Here is a 20080-nt window from a genome sequence, read left to right on the forward strand (position 1 = left end):
TTATAACAAATTTGCACATCAAATCTTGGGGGACTAGAAATATTATCTTCATCAAAAGCATCCCCAAGCTTATAGCTTTGCATATCATTAGCATCATGGATATTCAAAGAATTCAAACTAACAACATTGCAATCATACTCATCATTTATACCAAACATTCTATTGAATTCTTCTTCTATCAATTGAGCACAATTTGCTGAACCATCATTTTTAAGAAAGATATTATAAAGATGATCAATAAAATTATGCAACCTCAATTCCATTTTTTGTAGCTTTCTTTTATAAACCAAACTAGTGATAAACAAGAAACTAAAATATTCGATTGCAAGATCTAAAGATATACCTTCAAGCACTCACCTCCCCGGCAACGGCGACAGAAAAGAGCTTGATGTCTACTACGCAACTTTATTCTTGTAGACACGTGTTGGGCCTGCAAGCACAGAGTTTTGTAGGACAGTAGCAATTTTCCCTCAAGTGGATGACCTAAGGTTTATCAATCCGTGAGAGGTGTAGGATGAAGATGATCTATCTCAAACGACCCTACAATCAAATACAAGAAATCTCTTGTGTCCCCAACAACCCAATACAATGGAAAATTGTATAGGTGCACTAGTTTGGTGAAGAGATGGTGATAAAAGTGTAATATTGATGGTAGAAATATATTTTTATAATCTGAATAAATAAAAACAGCAAGGTAGCAAATAGTAAACGGGCACAAAAATGGTATTGCAATGCTTAAAAACAAGGCCTAGGGTCTGTACTTTCACTAGTGCAATCTCCTAACAGTGCTAACATAGTTGGATCATATGATTGTCCCTCAAAGTGTAACGAAGAATCATCCCGAGTTCCGATTACCGGAGAACAAAAGATAGGAATTGTTTGTAGGGTACTAAACCACCTCAAAGCTATTCTTTCCGTTCGATCTATTCAAGAGTTCGTACTAAAATAACGCAAAGCTATTTTTTCCGCTCGATCTATCCTAGAGTTCGTACTAGAATAACACCAAAGCATATTCATATTCATAATACTCAATCCACACAAAGAACTACAAGGAGACTCCAAAGTTTCCGTCGGAGAAAAGATAACAAAAACGTGCATCAACCCCTATGCATAGATTACCCCAATATCACCGTGGGAATCCGCGAGTTGAATGCCATAACATATATCAAGTGAATCAATAAGATACCCCAATTGTCACCTCAAGTATTCATACCGCAAGACATATATCATGTGTTCTCATCTCTGAATATTCAATCCGACAAGACAAAACTTCAAAGGGTAAAGATTCAATTCATCACAACAAGAGTATTGAGGGGAGAAACATCATATGATCCGACTATATTAACAAAGCCCATGATATAGATCACGAGAGAGAGATTAATCACATAGCTACTGGTACAAACCCTCAGCCCCGAGGGTGAACTACTCCCTCCTCGTCGTGGTGGCCGCCGGTATGATGAAGATGGCCACCGGAGATGATTCCCCCCTTCCGGCAGGGTGCCGGAACGGGTCTAGATAGATTTTCGGTGGCTATAGAGCCCTACGGCAGCAGAACTTCTGATCTAGGTTAACCGCGAAGGGTTTCGGAATATTTGGAAATTTATAGTGCAAACAAGGGGTGCGGAAGGCCACCGAGGTGGGCACAACCCACCTGGGCGCGCCCTGGTTGGTTGTGTCCCCCATGGGGCACCCCCCAGGTGCAGCTCTGGCCCAATGGGTTCCTTCTGGTCCAAAAAATATCTCCGTAAAGTTTCGCGGTGTTTGAACTCCATTTGATATCGATTTTCCGCGATGTAAAATACAAGCAAAAAACAGCAACTGGCATTGGGCACTGGGTCAATAGGTTAGTCCCAAAAAATGATATAAAGTTGCTATAAAATGATTGTAAAACACCCAAGAATGGTAAAAGAACAACATGAATACTTCATAAATTATAGATACCTTGGAGACGTGTCAAGCAGCACAACGGAGTTGAGGATGAGCGCGATGAACTTCTGCTTGTGGAGGAAGTAGGAGAAGACAGTGGTAGGTAGAGCAGCGCGTAGGAGTACATCAGGTTGTCTCCCGCGTGGGGGATCCCCAGGCCGGCGTAAATGGCTGAGATCTTGAGGAACGGCGGGCGCGTCACCGCGGTCGTGGTGGCCTTTGGGCGGTGCCTGAAGTAAAGAAGCAGCGGGATGGCGAGCGGCGTGCCGCAGGACTGAACCACTGTGGACATCCACAAGCTGTCGCCGCCCTGGTCGTAGAGATCCTGCCGAGGAGGTTCGCCACGCTCTGCCCGGCGTGCACGAGCACGATGTTGACGAGCACCACCGCCCACCATTGTACGCGCTTCGACAATGAAGGTGGCGCCGGCGCCACTGGTCTCCGAAGGCGTGCCATTGTCAGCTACGCCTTGAGCGATGTGGCCATCGCGGCGAGGCGGGCCCGGCGGACGGATCCGGCGAGGGCGAGTTCGGCGGAGGTCCGGCGATGGGATGCCCGCGCCTGCGTCGGCGGCGTGAGGCGCAACTGGGCGGCGAGTGAAGTAGGCGAGGGTGTGCTCAGAGATGAGGTGCTCAGAGAGGAGAGGAATTGGGAAAGGTTAGGGAGGTGGTTATCTGTAAACACGTACTCCCTCCGTTCGGAATTACTTGTCTCGGAAATGGATATATCTAGAATTAAAATATGTCTAGATACATCCGTTTCTGCGACAAGTAATTTCGAACGGAGGGAGTACGAGCCAAGCCACCCACGTGCGCTCGAGAGCATCGCTCGGGCCTGGCCCGCAAGAAACTATCGATTCAGACGTTTTCAATGAGCCAGACCCAGAGATGCTTTAAAAACCGTGCTATGCAGGCCTGACAATATATGCGTGCAACCAAACAGCCCATCTCCAAAAAGATGTTGCATCGCATGAGTCTGGTTGGGCTCGATGCGGGCAACCAAACACGCCCTAACTATATCTTCCCGCAACCACTTCAGGCTTCGGGCATTCTACCCAGGCAAGAAAACCACACAGACCAGCGCAAATTCAGGGTAGTAACTTGTATTGTCTCGCGTACGCCACAAAAATGAAACTATCACAATTTAACTTGATCCAACCGACGACAAGTTTGCCGCAACTTCACTTTTTCATCAAACTGCTAAAAAAGTAGACAACGCCTCTGCAGATCATATTAGGCGTTTGCTCATCAGGCGCTCTTTGACGGCGCCGGGTACTTGACGGCGTTCTTCACGATCTTCTTCAGGGCGGCGTCGCCGAGGTCGACGCCGCACATGTCAGAGAGCCGGATGAGGTAGAGCAGCACGTCGGAGAGCTCCTCGCCGAGGTGCTCCTTCTCCCTCTCCTCCCAGCCCGGCAAGCCCTTCTGCACCTCCCCTTTCCACATGAACAGCTCCGATAGCTCCCCGACCTCGCCGACCTGCACAGCAACATATTTTCAGGTAAGAACAAGTACAGAAAGTAACCGATCAAGCAAGCTCTATGGTATCGTACTACTGACGAAAATAGAAAAAAGTTCTCTGATCCGGTCCAAGCCTGATCCTACAGCGCCCTGCAAAATGTCTAGCGGTGCTCGAGTCCGTCCTCGACGGACCGAACACGGTGACAGAACAACACGTGAACAGCATCTGCCGATGCTATTAAAGCATGGATCAACATAAGCATCTCATTGCTGATAGATGAACTGCAAAGTATAGTGCAGAAATAGTTCTGCAAGACCAGATTTCCCTTCGCCTTCAGACAGGAACAGGAGTGCGTGCTTTCACGGAATAGAAAAGCTTGGCACTGAATCACATTCCTGCTTCAGAAAATTCAGTGAGAAGTTGACAGGGGTATTGGCTAGTCTGAATTGTACCGGTATAAACACGTTGGACACCGGAATCTTGCGTCGTTTTGACGGTTGACGTGGGAAATTCGTTCCGACGGGTCATCATACGTTGCACCACGTGGCATTCAAGATGCAAAGCATGAAAGCTGCACTCTTGGCCACGACCCACGAGTTATGAGAAAATTAGTTGCTTGACCAGCATCCTACAAGTCTCCAAAAAATATCTGATGATCATGTGGTACATGTCCGAGGTAGATGAGAATCTGAGGTGAACTGTGACCACTGCAAAGCTACATGTTCGCCGTCCACAAACAACGAATTACTGGCAAAGAACAAAATGGATAGATCTCAAGAATATTTAGCTACGAGAATTAGCAAATATCAGGTGCAAAGTAATCTCATTGAATGGTTGGTCAAAAGGGAGCGCACCACAACACATACAAAAAAAGGATTGGTCAAGAATGACCTGTGATGGCTTCAGAATGAAGCGTTACTGCCTTTAGTTGTTTAGTAGTACTAGCGCAACCTAGAAGCAGCTCAATACTTTAAACTGATGAAGACATTGTTAGATCATGTGCATGTGTTGTTCCAAATATCGATGCTGCCTTGTCAATATTTTAAAATAAATAAATGAAAAGATTCTGACTACTAACTAGCGGATACAATGCACCCTGAGTCCTGAGACTTGCAATTGCAGCTAAATATGCGTCTACAGTAGTCAAAGACCGAACACATTATAATACACACCTTCTGGAATTCCACCATCAAGGGTCCAGAGAGCCATAAAAACAACATTGGATCTAATGTACAAAAATAAACAAATAATTCTCCTAGGTGTAAAAAATCCCCACAGTTACTATTTACTTTGGGCTCAAATGCAGTCTACAAACCAAATTCTGGAGGAACTATAATCTGGAAGTGTCACGCCCTAAAATAAAAGTTAAAACGCGCCTGCTGTGCATCAGTTTCCATTTCGATAAAAACAGAGTAGCCTATGATACCATGAGTAAGAAATCGAAACTTTGCACAAAACGAAAGGAAAATTAATAGAATAATCCTAAGATTTCGGATGGACTACGTGTTGACAAAACACAGAAAGATCAACACCCGACAAAAGAGAGGATCAGCGCCAGGCAGAAACAAACGAAGGAGAGGGAAAGAGAGGAAGAAAGAGGATGCAAACCATGGCGAGCAGAAGGTTCCTTGGGCTGTGGTGCTGCTCCCAGTCCCTCTCCTTGGCGAAGTCGTCGAGCCTCCTGGACAGATCCTTCAGGCTCACATCGGCGGCCACCCCCTCCGTCGTCTGCTTCCCTCTCGCCTCCTCCATGGCCGCCTTCTTCTCCGCCTCTATCGACCTCGCCCGGCACCAACCTTAAACAAATACGAGTGTCTGCCTTTGTTCGGTCCGGTGCTTCGGAAAGAGCAGCTAGGTGCCGAGGGATATATATATTCGCATGCTTGCAGCAAACTTTGGCAAATGATAATGATTAATTAATTAGGAAAGATTGGCTAAAAAATTACTCCCTCCGTCCCAAAATTCTTGTCTTAGATTCGTCTATATACAGATATATCTAATACTAAAACGTGATTTGATACATCCGTATTTAGACAAATCTAAGACAAGAATTTTGAGACGAAGGGAGTAATTAGGAAAGTGTTAACGGCGTACACCGCGATTTAAATTGATTTTTGTTTGCTGCGTGAGAGCACCTGCGCCAGAGGGATAAAATCTTTTGACATCTGGAATATCGAGAGCTTTTACTCATACCAGCCCAGCCAAGGCAGGCAGGCAGTTAATACTTACCTTGTGTATTAGCAAGAGATTCTATGGGAGAGATGAGCTTGCGCTCTGCAGCAGCAGATGGGGTCATATTTGTTGTGTATTGCCTTTTGCAGATACATGGGTGTATTAAGGAAGGCGTGCAGGATAAGAAAGATGGCAGTGGATTCCTTCGATAAGAAATAAGTACTTGCCATATATGGGGTAATGGGGCCGCATCGGATGCGTAAAGGGCTCTCTGAGTCTGAGACGCAGTTATGGCCGGTTGTCTAGGCAATTCGATGCGGGTCTTAAAGAGTGGTGTCCCTCTCTATGGATCCGGCTTGCCTGCTCCCTCCATATGCTCCCATCCGTGCACCCACTTCGTTCTATGACTGTCTTTTTCTTTTTTTTTATAATCTAATTATCTCCCCCCCTGATTTTAAGGGGTGGGGCCGGGCTTTATTTTGTTTCAATCAAATCATGCCACGTATGCGGAAGCACGGATGGGCGCACGCCGGAGGAGCAGGCAAGTCTCGTGCCCTCTCTATCGGCACATGTTGTATGCGGCGTGATGATTTTGGCCCACCTTAACCAGATGGTCTAAGGGAAAATTTGGTGCATTCATACGTTTTTACAAGCCATCGTCAGAGACTCGAATGGCAGATTTGTCGCGTCGGTAAACTGAGAAACCGATTGATGCGGATACGTGTTTATCGCCGAGACACCGGGCTTACGGTTTGGTCTCAGTTCGGCAACTACAGTCAGGTGTAATCGCATAGAGATGAACTCCGATAATATCAGGGTGATAGAGACAATGAAGAATGGAGATCGCCTTTTTGGTCTATCGGTGGCAGTTTTTATGATATACATCACCTTGCGTGTGATTTTCCGCCTATTATTTTTTATCATGCTCCTAGAAAGGCTAACTGTGCTACCCATGATTTAGTCAAACAAACTAGAAGTAAGGTGTGCGCCGGATGGATCTACCTGTATAGTGATACTTTTATAAAAAAAATACTATGGTGATCACCTTTCAATAAAGAGTACCTGGATGTCAACAAAAAAGATTAAGAAGAAGATTGTGCGTGAGGCCATTTTACCCCTTCGCCTCTCCTCCAAGCGAACAAGGCAGCTCGGGTTTCTGCCTCCCGTGGGCAATGCCGCCGATCTGCCTCGTCTTCTGTGGCCTTAGCCATGGGGGCACTAGAACAACAACCACCGCCGATGAAGAATAATGTAGATCGAAAGGATCCAACACGAAGACACATGAACATAGACAGACAACAACCAGATCCGAGCAAATCCACTGAGGATAAATCCGCCGGAGACACACCTTCACATGCAAACCAATGATGCTAAATGCATCACCGGTACGAGGGCATGTTGGGAGACCTTTATTTCATCTTTAGGGAGCCGCCGCCGTCGCGTCTTCTTGAGTAGGACACAAACCCTAACAAATCTCAAAGGAACGACTAACAACGGAGCCTTCCCGCCGGCCTTGCCAGGATCCCCCCCCCCCCATGGCCCTAGGGCCACCAGAGACGAGGCACGCATGTGGCGGAGCCGGCGAGAGGCACAAACCCTAGCTTTTTCGAAGGAGGCGGTGGCTTCTACATTCTTACATACATGATCATATTTTATCAAATACCCGTTCAACACTTTTCAAATACTTGTTCAACATTTTTCAAACACTTATTCAACATTCATATATGAGATCAACATTTTTTCAAATACTTGTTTAGAACTTTTCAAATACTTGTTCAACATTTTTCAAACACTATTCAACATTCATATATATGTTTAACATTTTTTCAAATACCTGTTCAAAAAATTTCAAATGCTTGATTGCATTTTTAAAATTCTTGTTCAACATTTTTTAAATACACGTTCAGCATTTTTCGAACGCTTGATTACTATTTTTCAAATACTTGTTCAACATTTCTTCAAATACTTGTTCAACTTTTTAAAAAATGTTTGATTAATATTTTAAATATAGTTGTTCAAGATTTTTCGAATACTTGTTCAACATTTTTTGAATGCTTGATCAACATTTTTCAAATACTTGTTCAACAATTCTCTGAATGCTACATTAACATTGTTTAAATACTTGTTCAACATTTTTTCAAATACTTGTTCAACATTTTTCTGAATGTTTGATAACACTTTTTAAATACTTGTTCAACATTTTTCAAATACTTATTCAACATTTTTCCAAATGTTTCTGTGAGTTTTTCCAAGTATAAACAGAAGTACAAACTAAAACAAAAAACGAAACCAGAAAACGTAAAAAAGAAAACAGAAAAACAAGTTCTGGCCTCGCTCACGCGTGGGCCGTGTTGGGGAACGTAATAATTTCAAAAAATTCTCTACGCACACGCAAGATCATGGTGATGCATAGCAACGAGAGGGGAGAGTGTTGTCCACGTACCCTCGTAGACCGAAAGCGGAAGCGTTAGCACAATGCGGTTGATGTAGTCGTACGTCTTCACGATCCGACCGATCAAGTACCGAACGCACGACACCTCCGAGTTCAGCACACGTTCAGCCCGATGACGTCTCTCGAACTCTGATCCAGCCGAGTGTTGAGGGAGAGTTTCGTCAGCATGACGGCGTGGTGACGATAATGATGTTCTACCGACGCAGGGCTTCGCCTAAGCACCGCTACAGAATTATCGAGGTGGACTATGGTGGAGGGGGGCACCGCACACGACTAAAAGATCAAAACAATTGTTGTGTCTCTGGGGTGCCCCCCTGGCCCCGTATATAAAGGAGCAAGGTGGGAGGTGCGGCCGGCCAGGAGGAGGCGTGCCAAGAGGAGTCCTACTCCCACCCGGAGTAGGACTCCCTCCCTTGTTGGATTAGGAGAAGGGGGAAAAGAGGAGGGAGAGAGGAAGGAAAGGGGGGCGCCGCCCCCCTCTCCTTGTCCTATTCGGACTAGAGGGGGAGGGGCGCGCGGCCCTACCCTAGCCGCTTCTCCTCTTCTCCACTAAGGCCCACTATGGCCCATTAAGCCCCCGGGGGGTTCCGGTAACCCCTCGGTACTCCGGTAAAATCCCGATTTCACCCGGAACATTTCCGATATCCAAATGTAGGCTTCCAATATATCAATCTTTATGTCTCGACCATTTCGAGACTCCTCGTCACGTCCGTGATCACATCCTGGACTCCGAACAACCTTAGGTTCATCAAAACTAATAAACTCATAATATAACCGTCATCGAAACTTTAAGCGTGCGGACCCTACGGGTTCGAGAACTATGTAGACATGACCGAGACACGTCTCCTGTCAATAACCAATAGAGGAACCTGGATGCTCATATTGGCTCCCACATATTCTACGAAGATCTTTATCGGTCAGACCGCATAACAACATACATTGTTCCCTTTATCATCGGTATGTTACTTGCCCGAGATTCGATCGTCGGTATCTCAATACCTAGTTCAATCTCGTTACCGACAAGTCTCTTTACTCGTTCCGTAATACATCATCCCACAACTAACTCATTAGTTGCAATGCTTGCAAAGCTTAAGTGATGTGCATTACCGAGTGGGCCCAGAGATACCTCTCCGACAATCAGAGTAACAAATCCTAATCTCGAAATACGCCAACCCAACAAGTACCTTCGGAGACACCTGTAGAGCACCTTTATAATCACCCAGTTACGTTGTGACGTTTGGTAGCACACAAAGTGTTCCTTCCGGTAAACGGGAGTTGCATAATCTCATAGTCATAGGAACATGTATAAGTCATGAAGAAAGCAATAGCAACGTACTAAATGATCGAGTGCTAAGCTAACGGAATGGGTCAAGTCAATCACATCATTCTCCTAATGATGTGATCCTGTTAATGAAATGAAAACTCATGTCTATGGCTAGGAAACATAACCATCTTTGATCAACGAGCTAGTCAAGTAGAGGCATACTAGTGACACTCTGTTTGTCTATGTATTCACACAAGTATTATGTTTCCGGTTAATACAATTCTAGCATGAATAATAAACATTTATCATGATATAAGGAAATAAATAATAACTTTATTATTGCCTCTAGGGCATATTTCCTTCAGTCTCCCACTTGCACTAGAGTCAATAATCTAGATTACACAATAATGATTCTAACACCCATGGAATCTTGGTGCTGATCATGTTTTGCTCGTGGAAGAGGATTAGTCAACGAGTCTGCAACATTCAGATCCGTATGTATCTTGCAAATTTCTATGTCTCCCACCTGGACTAGATCCTGGATGGAATTCAAGCGTCTCTTGATGTGCTTGGTTCTCTTGTGAAATCTGGATTCCTTCGCCAAGGCAATTGCTCCAGTATTGTCACAAAAGATTTTCATTGGACCCGATGCACTAGGTATGACACCTAGATCGGATATGAACTCCTTCATCCAGACTCCTTCATTTGCTGCTTCTGAAGCAGCTATGTACTCCGCTTCACACTTAGATCCCGCCACGACGCTTTGTTTAGAACTGCACCAACTGACAGCTCCACCGTTCAATGTAAACACGTATCCGGTTTGCGATTTAGAATCGTCCGGATCAGTGTCAAAGCTTGCATCAACGTAACCATTTACAATGAGCTCTTTGTCACCTCCATAAACGAGAAACATATCATTAGTCCTTTTCAGGTATTTCAGGATGTTCTTGACCGCTGTCCAGTGATCCACTCCTGGATTACTTTGGTACCTCCCCGCTAGACTTATAGCAAGGCACACATCAGGTCTGGTACACAGCATTGCATACACGATAGAGCCTATGGCTGAAGCATAGGGAACATCTTTCATCTTCTCTCTATCTTCTGCAGTGGTCATGCATTGAGTCTTACTCAACTTCACACCTTGTAACACATGCAAGAACCCTTTCTTTGCTTGATCCATTTTGAACTTCTTCAAAACTTTGTCAAGGTATGTGCTTTGTGAAAGTCCAATTAAGCGTCTTGATCTATCTCTATAGATCTTGATGCCCACTATATAAGCATCTTCACCAAGGTCTTTCATTGAAAAACTCTTATTCAAGTATTCCTTTATGCTATCCGGAAATTATATATCATTTCCAATCAGCAATATGTCATTCACATAGCATATCAGAAATGCTACAGAGCTCCCACTCACTTTCTTGTAAATACAGGCTTCTCCAAAAGTCTGTACAAAACCAAATGCTTTGATCACACTATCAAAGCGTTTATTACAACTCCGAGAGGCTTGCACCAGTCCATAAATGGATCACTGGAGCTTGCACACATTGTTAGCTCCCTTTGGATCGACAAAACCTTCCGGTTGCATCATATACAACTCTTCTTCCAGAAATCCATTCAGGAATGCAGTTTTTACATCCATTTGCCAAATTTCATAATCATAAAATGCGGCAATTGCTAACATGATTCAGACAGACTTAAGCATCGCTACGGGTGAGAAGGTCTCATCATAGTCAATCCCTTGAACTTGTCGAAAACCTTTCGCAATAAGTCAAGCTTTATAGACAGTAATATTACCGTCAGCGTCAGTCTTCTTCTTGAAGATCCATTTATTCTCAATGGCTTGCCGATCATCGGGCAAGTCAACCAAAGTCCACACTTTGTTCTCATACATGGATCCCATCTCAGATTTCATGGCCTCAAGCCATTTCGCGGAATCTGGGCTCACCATCACTTCTTCATAGTTCGTATGTTCGTCATGGTCTAGTAACATGTAACATCCCAAAATTCTAAATTTTGGAATGTTATAATAATTAGATAGATTTGGTTGATTGTTTGATTGATTGTCTGAAAGTGAGTGAATTCAAAACTTTTTGAAAGTTAAAAGAGAGGGAATAAAAGGACTTTCCCAAACTTTCATATGCTTTTTGATCTCCGTGAATTCAAATTCTTTTCATCAAAAATCCCTGGAGAGAAGATGACATGACTTCTTCCATTTATTTAAATGAAATGGGGTGTTTGTAAATAGTTGAATTTCATTTGGAAAATATTTCCAATTCTGCAACTTTATGCAACTCAATGATTTTCACGAGAGGAGATAAAATGACTTCTTAAAACTATATGAAATATGAGTTGGGAGTTTCAAAGGATCAAATTCAAAGTCTTTTGGAATTATTTTTTTCAATTTGGAGTTATTTGGATTTTATTCAAATCATTTTTCTCCAAAAATAAAATACATGGAAAATAGGGTAACATGATTCCCTACAACAGAAAATTGGAGAGAAATTAATTTGAAATCATTTTGGTATTTTTAAAATGATTTTATTGAGTTTTTATTAGACCAGTAGCACTCTTTAAATTATTTGAATTTTTCTGGATTTTATTTGAATTTACAAAAATGTTCAGGTCGTAGAAAATCTTTTTCTGAAGATTTTGATATATTATATGTCTATATAATATTTTATTTTTGTTTGTTTTTATTTGTTTTGATTGTCTGGAAAATGTAAAAAGAAAAAAAAAGAAAAAAAATTCCCCTCGTCGACTGGGCCGGCCCAGCTCCCAGGCCAGGCCACGGCCCAGCCCACGCCGCCGCCATCCTCGAGCTCCTGAGCGGGAGACCGGCCGCCGCACGCCTCCCGAGCGCCGGCCTCGACGGCCGTGACCGCCCCGGCCTCTCCTTGGCCCCTTCCCCAAGGCCGCCACCCCTTCTTATAAATCCGCCGCCGCCCTCTCTCTCCTGCAGCCGCCGCCTGCCCTCCCGCATCCCGAGCCGCCGCCGCCATAGATCGCCGCTGCTAGCTGCTGCCTCCGCGCCGCTGCTCTGCCGCGTCCCGACCACCGCCCGCGCCGCATCGCCGTGCCCCGCGCCGCCTCAGCCGTGTGCCTCGCCATCTTCCAGACGACTGGAGCCGCCCGCCGGAGCCCCGTGCCGCCTCGCCAGAGCTCGCCGGTCCGATCTACCGCTGTCGCCGACCGCTGCCGGTTTTCGGAGAAAAACCGATCGAACCGGTATAACCGCCGCCCGGTTTTGTCGGTTTTCCTTTTAGTTCGGTTTTCTGAAAAAAAAACCCTAGGTTTGTTTTGTTTGTTTTATTACTTAACGAACGTTTTCTGTTTAGTTAGTTTAGTGAACGTTTTCTTTCTGTAGATCTGTTTAGCGAACGTTCGTTCGATAGGATTTTTTTCTTTTTCTTTTTAATTTCGGCCAGGGACCTATCTGTGAATACTTTATTTACAGAATAGTCCCTGTTCTTCAAACAAGCACAACTTTTTACTCGTTAGTCCAAATCCAACGAAACCAACGCCCACATCTTCGTTATGATCCCCCCTATCCGGATAAACAACTTAACCATGTTTTTGAAAAGTTTAAAATTTGTATTAGATCAGATTTGAATTTAAACTTTGTTTGATCATAACTTGAGTTTCGTAGCTCCGTTTCAGTTGATTCTTTTTGCAAATCGAAGCTCTTGACCTAAACTTTATGATAAGGCCAAATTCACATAATTCTGGTACTATTAGAAATTATTTTATGTTGCAAGAGTTATTTGCTTGGTTTTGATGTTTTCCGAATCGACTTCTTCGATCTTTCTGGTCTTTTGAGTGATTGCTTATGTGTGGTTACTATTGCTTGCTTACGATAGATTGACCGGAGTGTGACGAGTAGAGCTATCAAGAGTTTTGAGTGTGAATCATCTTCATCAACATTGCAGGCAAGTTCACACTTTGATCATATCCCCTTTCATACCTAGTTTTTATGCATTAGTTTCACCCTCAAACATTGCATGAGTAGGATTGATAACATGTGGGTATTGGGAAGTAGTTGATGAGGTAGGAACCTATTGCCCTGCATTCAAACCTTGGGAGTTACTTTTACGTTATGCTTACATGGCATGCTATGCTCGTAGACGTGGATTGGGTTTTGAGAGTATCCATGACAGATGTGAGATTGTTAATTAATGGTTTACTTAAGGTGGCAACTTAAACACACATCTGGGTGGATTGAGGCACCTGGTTATTCTAGGATTGCCTGTCTAGGCACCTGGGTAATCCATGACTTGCCTGTTTTCTTTTGGACCGCCACCCAGGCTCAAAGGGATCATGAGATTATTCATACTAGAAACTTCCGTGTGCAGCCACAAGCCATTATGGGCTCTGGCATAGTTGATTAAGTCGTGCGAACTCTTACAGGGTAGACTAGCAGATGTAGGGGAAAGTAGGTGTACCGGTCTATCCATCGTAAGGTGCTAGCGCTTCTGAAAGACTGTGTCTCGGTCATCCGTTTCTCAAACACCATGTAGTGCAAGAAATCCAACGGAGGCGATCGAGTCTTGTGGGGAAAAGTGCGCAAACCTCTGCAGAGTGTAACAAACTAACCATGATTAGCCGTGTCCCCGGTTATGGACATCTTGAGTATCTAGTTCTTGGATTATCCTGTTGATCTCATCACGTTACTTTAAATGAATATTGTTGGGTTTTAATGATGATGCTTAATTGGGATTGAGAATGCTGTCAACCATTCTCAATGTTCAACAACCACCATGATAGTTAATTAAAATGTATTCCTTTGTAGTAGGGAAAAATTGGCTTTTCGCAAAAACCTTATAACCATAGAGCTTTTCCACCAGCCAAATATGCATGTAGTGATAGCCTTTATTCATCATTCTCTATGGTGTGAATTTGCCAGTACATTCAATGTACTGACCCTCCGTGGCTGCAACGTCTCATGTTGCAGGATTATCTTACGACGAGTAAGTGATACGTTAGGGTTACGATTTCTACACTCAACTTTGCCGTTGGTGTTGATGGGAATCCACAACCTTGTTACTTCCTCTATTTTGGATTTGAGGTAATAGTATTTACGTTACTTTTACATGTGATTTACCTCTGTTATAAATCCTCGAGTACTGTGTGTGTCAGCATACCGATCCAGGGATGACACTTAAGCACAGAGACTTGACCCATTCGGGTCGGGTCGCTACATAACATAACCTCCAGAATAGGATTACCTTACCACTCTGGTGCGGATCTTACTCTGGTTGACCTACGAGGTTCAGTAACAACTTGATCTGAAGTTTCATGATCATCATCATTAACTTCCTCACTAATTGGTATAGACGTCACAGGAACCAGTTTCTGTGATGAACTACTTTCCAATAAGGGAGCAGGTATGGTTACCTCATCAAGTTCTACTTTCCTCCCACTCACTTCTTTCGAGAGAAACTCCTTCTCTAGAAAGGATCCATTCTTAGCAACGAATGTTTTGCCTTCGGATCTGTGATAGAAGGTGTACCCAACAGTCTCCTTTGGGTATCCTATGAAGACACATTTCTCCGATTTGGGTTCGAGCTTATCAGGTTGAAGCTTTTTCACATAAGCATCGCAGCCCCAAACTTTAAGAAACGACAACTTTGGTTTCTTACCAAACCACAGTTCATAAGGCGTTGTCTCAAAGAATTTCGATGGTGCCCTATTTAATGTGAATGCGGCCGTCTCTAAAGCATAACCCCAAAATGATAGCGGTAAATCAGTAAGAGACATCATAGGTCGCACCATATCTAGCAAAGTACGATTACGACGTTCGGACACACCATTACACTGTGGTGTTCCGGGTGGCATGAGTTGCAAAACTATTTCGCATTGTCTCAAATGTAGACCAAACTCGTAACTCAAATATTCTCCACTACGATCAGATCTTAGAAACTTTATTTTCTTGTTACGATGATTTTCAACTTCACTCTGGAATTCTTTGAACTTTTCAAATGTTTCAGACTTATGTTTCATTAAGTAGATATACCCATATCTGCTTAAATCATCTGTGAAGGTGAGAAAATAACGATACCCGCCGCGAGCCTCAATATTCATTGGTCCACATACATCAGTATGTATGATCTCCAATAAATCAGTTGCTCGCTCCATAGTTCCGGAGAACGGTGTTTTAGTCATCTTGCCCATGAGGCACGGTTCGCAAGTACCAAGTGATTCATAATCAAGTGGTTCCAAAAGTCCATCAGTATGGAGTTTCTTCATGCGCTTTACACCGATATGACCTAAACGGCAATGCCACAAATAAGTTGCACTATCATTATCAACCTTGCATCTTTTGGCTTCAACATTATGAATATGTGTATCACTACTATCGAGATTCATCAAAAATAGACCACTCTTCAAGGGTGCATGACCATAAAAGATATTACTCATATAAATAGAACAACCATTATTCTCTGATTTAAATGAATAACCGTCTCGCATCAAACAAGATCCAGATATAATGTTCATGCTCAACGCTGGCACCAAATAACAATTATTTATGTCTAATACTAATCCCGAAGGTAATGTAGAGGTAGAGTGCCGACGGCGATCACATCGACTTTGGAACCGTTTCCCATGCGCATCATCACCTTGTCCTTGGACAGTGTTCGCTTAATCCGTAGTCCCTATTTTGAGTTTCAAATATTAGCAACAGAACCAGTATCAAATACCCAGGTGCTACTACGAGCTCTGGTAAGGTACACATCAATAACATGTATATCACATATACCTTTGTTCACCTTGCCATCCTTCTTATCCGCCAAATACTTGGGGCAGTTTCGCTTCAAGTGACCAGTCTGCTTGCAGTAGAAGCACTCGGTCTCAGGCTTAGATCCAGACTTCTTCTCTTGAGCAGCAACTTGCTTGTTGTTCTTCTTGAAGTTCCCCTTCTTCTTCCATTTGCCCTTTTTCTTGAAACTGGTGTTCTTATTGACCATCAACACTTGATGCCCCTTCTTGATTTCTACCTTCGCAGCCTTTATGTCACAACCTAGCTAGTCATGCATTAGAGTGTTGCATCATGTTTACTCTTTCATCAGAAACTTGAAATGGGGATGACAGAACCCCCAGTCCCCTCTGAAACCAACTAGGGTTACTAAAATAATTTTTCAATGAACCTGAAATGCCCTTCTAAAATGCCCATCATTTTTGTCTTGGTTCAGAACCTCTGCCAAAAATGGTGCACATTTTCCTAGGCCATCCTAGGGTTTTTGAATTAAATCATAAATATTTGAATTTGGGCATTTAAAATAATATAAAATATTTAAATGCTCAAATATCTCCAAACTAAAATGTTTCATGTTGGAAATAATCCAACTATGGGCCAGGAATAGTTTGGTGATTTTTGAACTTGCCTAGGTATTTTATTTAATTCAACAAAGTTGCAGATATATTAAATAAAACAGAAACAGAAATAAAAAAAGGGGAAAACTTACCTGGGCTCCTCCACTGTGCGGCCCAGCCAGCTGGCCGGCCCAGCCAGCAGCCGGCCCAGCCCACCACTGCAGCTCTCCGTCGTCTTCCTCCCCTCGCCCCGAAGCTGCTGCGTGCTCGCGCGCGCACGGCCGTGCGGCCACCTCCTGCTTGCCGACGAGCTCCTGGCCGCGTGGACGACTCCCGCAGGCCGTCCCGATCCCCCCCTGCTCTCTCTCACTCTCCCCCGGCTCTCCCCTCCTCTCCCTCGCTCTCTCTCTCACACGGCCGAACACCACCGTCGCCGCCGTTCGCCATAGCAGCCATCTCCGGCCACCCCTCGCTCCCCCGACTAGCTCAGGAGCTCCGCCTCGACTCCCTCTTCCTCCCCACCGCTCCACAGCTCCCCGGAAGCCCTGCATCGCCGCCACGTCGCCGTTCCCCTCTTCGGGCTCCGATCATCGTCGCCGTCGAATTCATCGTCTCCAGCGCGTCCCCGAGCCCGCTAACCACCTCTGCAGCCCCGCGGTGAGCCCCCGGATCGTTTCCCCCTTCTCCCCTGGTCTCTTTCGACCTCTAGGCCCTAGCCCACCTTGGCCGAGAGCTCCACGCCACCGGCGATGTCGCCGTCGTGGCCACGGTCACCGTAGCACCTAACCGAGCACACCATCGTGCTCCACACCTCACTAGGAGCACGTAGCGCGCACTAACGCCTCCCCAAGCCCCCTGCAACGTCGATTCCGACCGCACCCGAACCCCGGCAGCCGCAGCCGAGCTCGCCGCCGTCAACTCCGGCCACCCCGAGCCCAACCACCACCACCAATAGTCGCGGCTCAACCTCAGCAACACGTAGATGCCTTCCGCCGTCCATTTGGTTGCCGGAATGGCTAAAGCACTTTCGCCGCCGTCTCGGGCCTCGCCGGCGTCATGTCGCCGGTGGGGTTTGACCTGTCCGACCTGAGGTTTGACCCCCAGGGTCACTGACGCGTGGGCCCTGTCGGTCAGATGGTTAGATTAGCGCTAACCACTGTTAGTTAACCCCTGACACTGACCAGTGGGCCCCAGCGCCACTAATTAGTAATTAGAATTAATTTAACCCTGTTTAACCCCCCTGTCACTGACGTGTGGGCCCCACACGTCAGGTTTGACTCCAGCCAGCCGCAGTTGACCACTGACGTCATGCTGACGTCATGCTGGCGCAATAATTATAATTTCTGGATTTAATTTAAATCAGGAAATTCCAGAATATTATTTAAACTTCAAAAATTCATAACTTTTATTCTGTAACTCCAAATTGGACAAATTATATATGAAAAATGATCAGAAAAATCCAATCTATCCATCTGTACTATTTTCATGCATGATCAAACAAGTTAAATTGATGTTTTAAGCAGAACAAGGAAAAGCACTTTAAAAGGCCATATTTGAATTTGAAATTTGAATCCTTGATTCAAATTTGTTCAAACCCTTCTGGTTTTAGTTGCATTAGCCCAATACACTCATATTGCCATGTTGCATGCATGCATCATATTGTTGCACATTGTTTGGTGATGTCTGTGTATCGGTGCTCTCTGCGGCAGGTTCTGTCCCCGAGGAGTACCGTGATTACCCTAACGAAGAACCGTATCAGTGCATCGAACCATCAGGCAAGCAACCAACCATTTGATCATATCGATACAATCCCATGTTCTCGCTCCTGCTCTCTTTTACTGCATTAAGACAACGCGATTCAAACTGCTGTGTGCTACGGTAGTTGAACCCATTTCCTCTGCATGACCTGTCATTGCCACAGTAACTAGATGAAACCCACTAGCATGTGTAGGAGTTGCTTGAGCCATATGTATGTGTTGTTCCTACCTTGCTATGCCTGCTATGCTTAGAGTCGTGTCAGGTCTGGTTCATCTGGGTGATGGGCTGGAGTGAAATGATTATGTCGGTAATGGGAGTGGTGTGGTGAACACGATTTGGTAAAGGTATCGATGAAAGGCCATGTAGGAGTACATGGTGGGTTGTTTCATTGAAGCCGACCTTAAGCACTGAGATCTGTATGTGTGATTTAAGAATCAGCTACTACCATGCATTGGGCCCGAAACCAATGGACCCTCTCGGCTTCTTATTCACCCTAGTTCTCCGTCCAGGAGTTGCAAGTAGTTTCTGGTGTTTGTAGCCTACTGGAGGCCGTGGACAGCGCTGACCGTAGGGGTGGGCTGTGATGCGGTAGGTACGTGGCCGGGTGTACCGAATACCCGTTAGGTATCTCGGGAACCCTGTTCACATCGTTCGGGGCCGTATGGGGAACCTCGGCCGGACTCCCTGCGGATGGAACCTGGATAGGCGATAAACCTGGACTGGAGGCTTAGGTGATTAGGTAGGTCGTGGCCGACACCCACGTTGGGCTTCCGCTTGAAGGTTGCCGAGTACATGGCGTGTAAACGATGGTAAGTGGTGAGAGCGTGTATGAAGAAGTACCCCCTGCAGGGTTAACATGATCTATTCGAATAGCCGCGTCCGCGGTAAAGGACTACTTGGTTACCTATACAGTTCATAGACAAGTAAATGGAAACTACTAAAAGCCTCAAGACAAGTGTGAGTGCCGAGGATGGCTCTTTCGTAGGAAGACGGAGATGGATCCTCGGTAGTGTATTGAAGTGGTGAGTAGTGGACTCGTGTGCGCAAAACCATTTCAAGTTGGAGTATCGTAGGATAGCCTAGCCAAGAGTCAAAGCTGGCTTGCTGCAATAACTCCACCAACCCTTCTTGATACTATGCATGTATGTAGGATCTGATGTAAGTCTTGCTGAGTACCTTTGTACTCATGTTGCTATAATCTACATTTTTACAGAAGACGCTGCAACCCCTTCTGATGGGTTCTATGTAGACGTTGACATCAACGAATAGGCTAAAGACCCAGGTGGTGACCCTGAGCTTGTGAAGGACCACGTAGTATAGCTAGGCTTTCCAAGCCTCTTTTATTTTACTAGTTGTCTGTACTCAGACAAGTTACTTCCGCTGCTGGTTTGTATGACTGTATGACTTGTATGTGGGGTCGTGAGACCCGTACCTTTGTGTATGTTATGTATGGCTCACTGAGCCTTAAATAAAGTACTTGTGTCATAGAGTCATGTTGTGATGCTTCATTGTATTTGCACATATCGAGCATATTGTGTGTATGATTGAAATGCTTGGTATGTGTGGGATCTGACTATCTAGTTGTTTATCTTTGGTAGCCTCTCTTACCGGGAAATGTCTCCTAGTGTTACCGCTGAGCCATGGTAGCTTGCTACTGCTCTGGAACACTTAGGCTGGCCGGCATGTGTCCTTCTTCGTTCCTGTGTCTGTCCCTTCGGGGAAATGTCACGCTTTGAGTA

The 20080-nt window shown here is 44.8% G+C and overlaps 1 protein-coding gene across 1 annotated transcript; it reads right to left on the reverse strand.

Annotated features, from left to right (window-relative positions):
• Positions 1 to 2990: 2990 nt before the first annotated feature.
• Positions 2991 to 5290, reverse strand: LOC119355865 (dCTP pyrophosphatase 1-like). The gene is made up of 2 exons (XM_037622751.1): positions 4996 to 5290; positions 2991 to 3404 (listed from the first exon to the last, which is right to left on the reverse strand). Exons 1-2 carry the CDS (start codon positions 5137 to 5139, stop codon positions 3174 to 3176), a joined length of 375 nt encoding a protein of 124 aa, XP_037478648.1. The 5' UTR covers positions 5140 to 5290; the 3' UTR covers positions 2991 to 3173.
• Positions 5291 to 20080: the final 14790 nt, after the last annotated feature.

This window comes from Triticum dicoccoides, chromosome 2A (assembly GCF_002162155.2).
Source record: "Triticum dicoccoides isolate Atlit2015 ecotype Zavitan chromosome 2A, WEW_v2.0, whole genome shotgun sequence".
Lineage (NCBI taxonomy): Eukaryota > Viridiplantae > Streptophyta > Magnoliopsida > Poales > Poaceae > Triticum > Triticum dicoccoides.

Coding starts and splice junctions, on each gene's coding strand:
- LOC119355865 (XM_037622751.1), bottom strand. CDS start 5,139: ATGGAGGAGGCGAGAGGGAAGCAGACGACGGAGGGGGTGGCCGCCGAT. Junction 3,405..4,995: donor GGAACCTTCTGCTCGCCATG/GTTTGCATCCTC, acceptor GTTGCTGTGCAG/GTCGGCGAGGTCGGGGAGCT.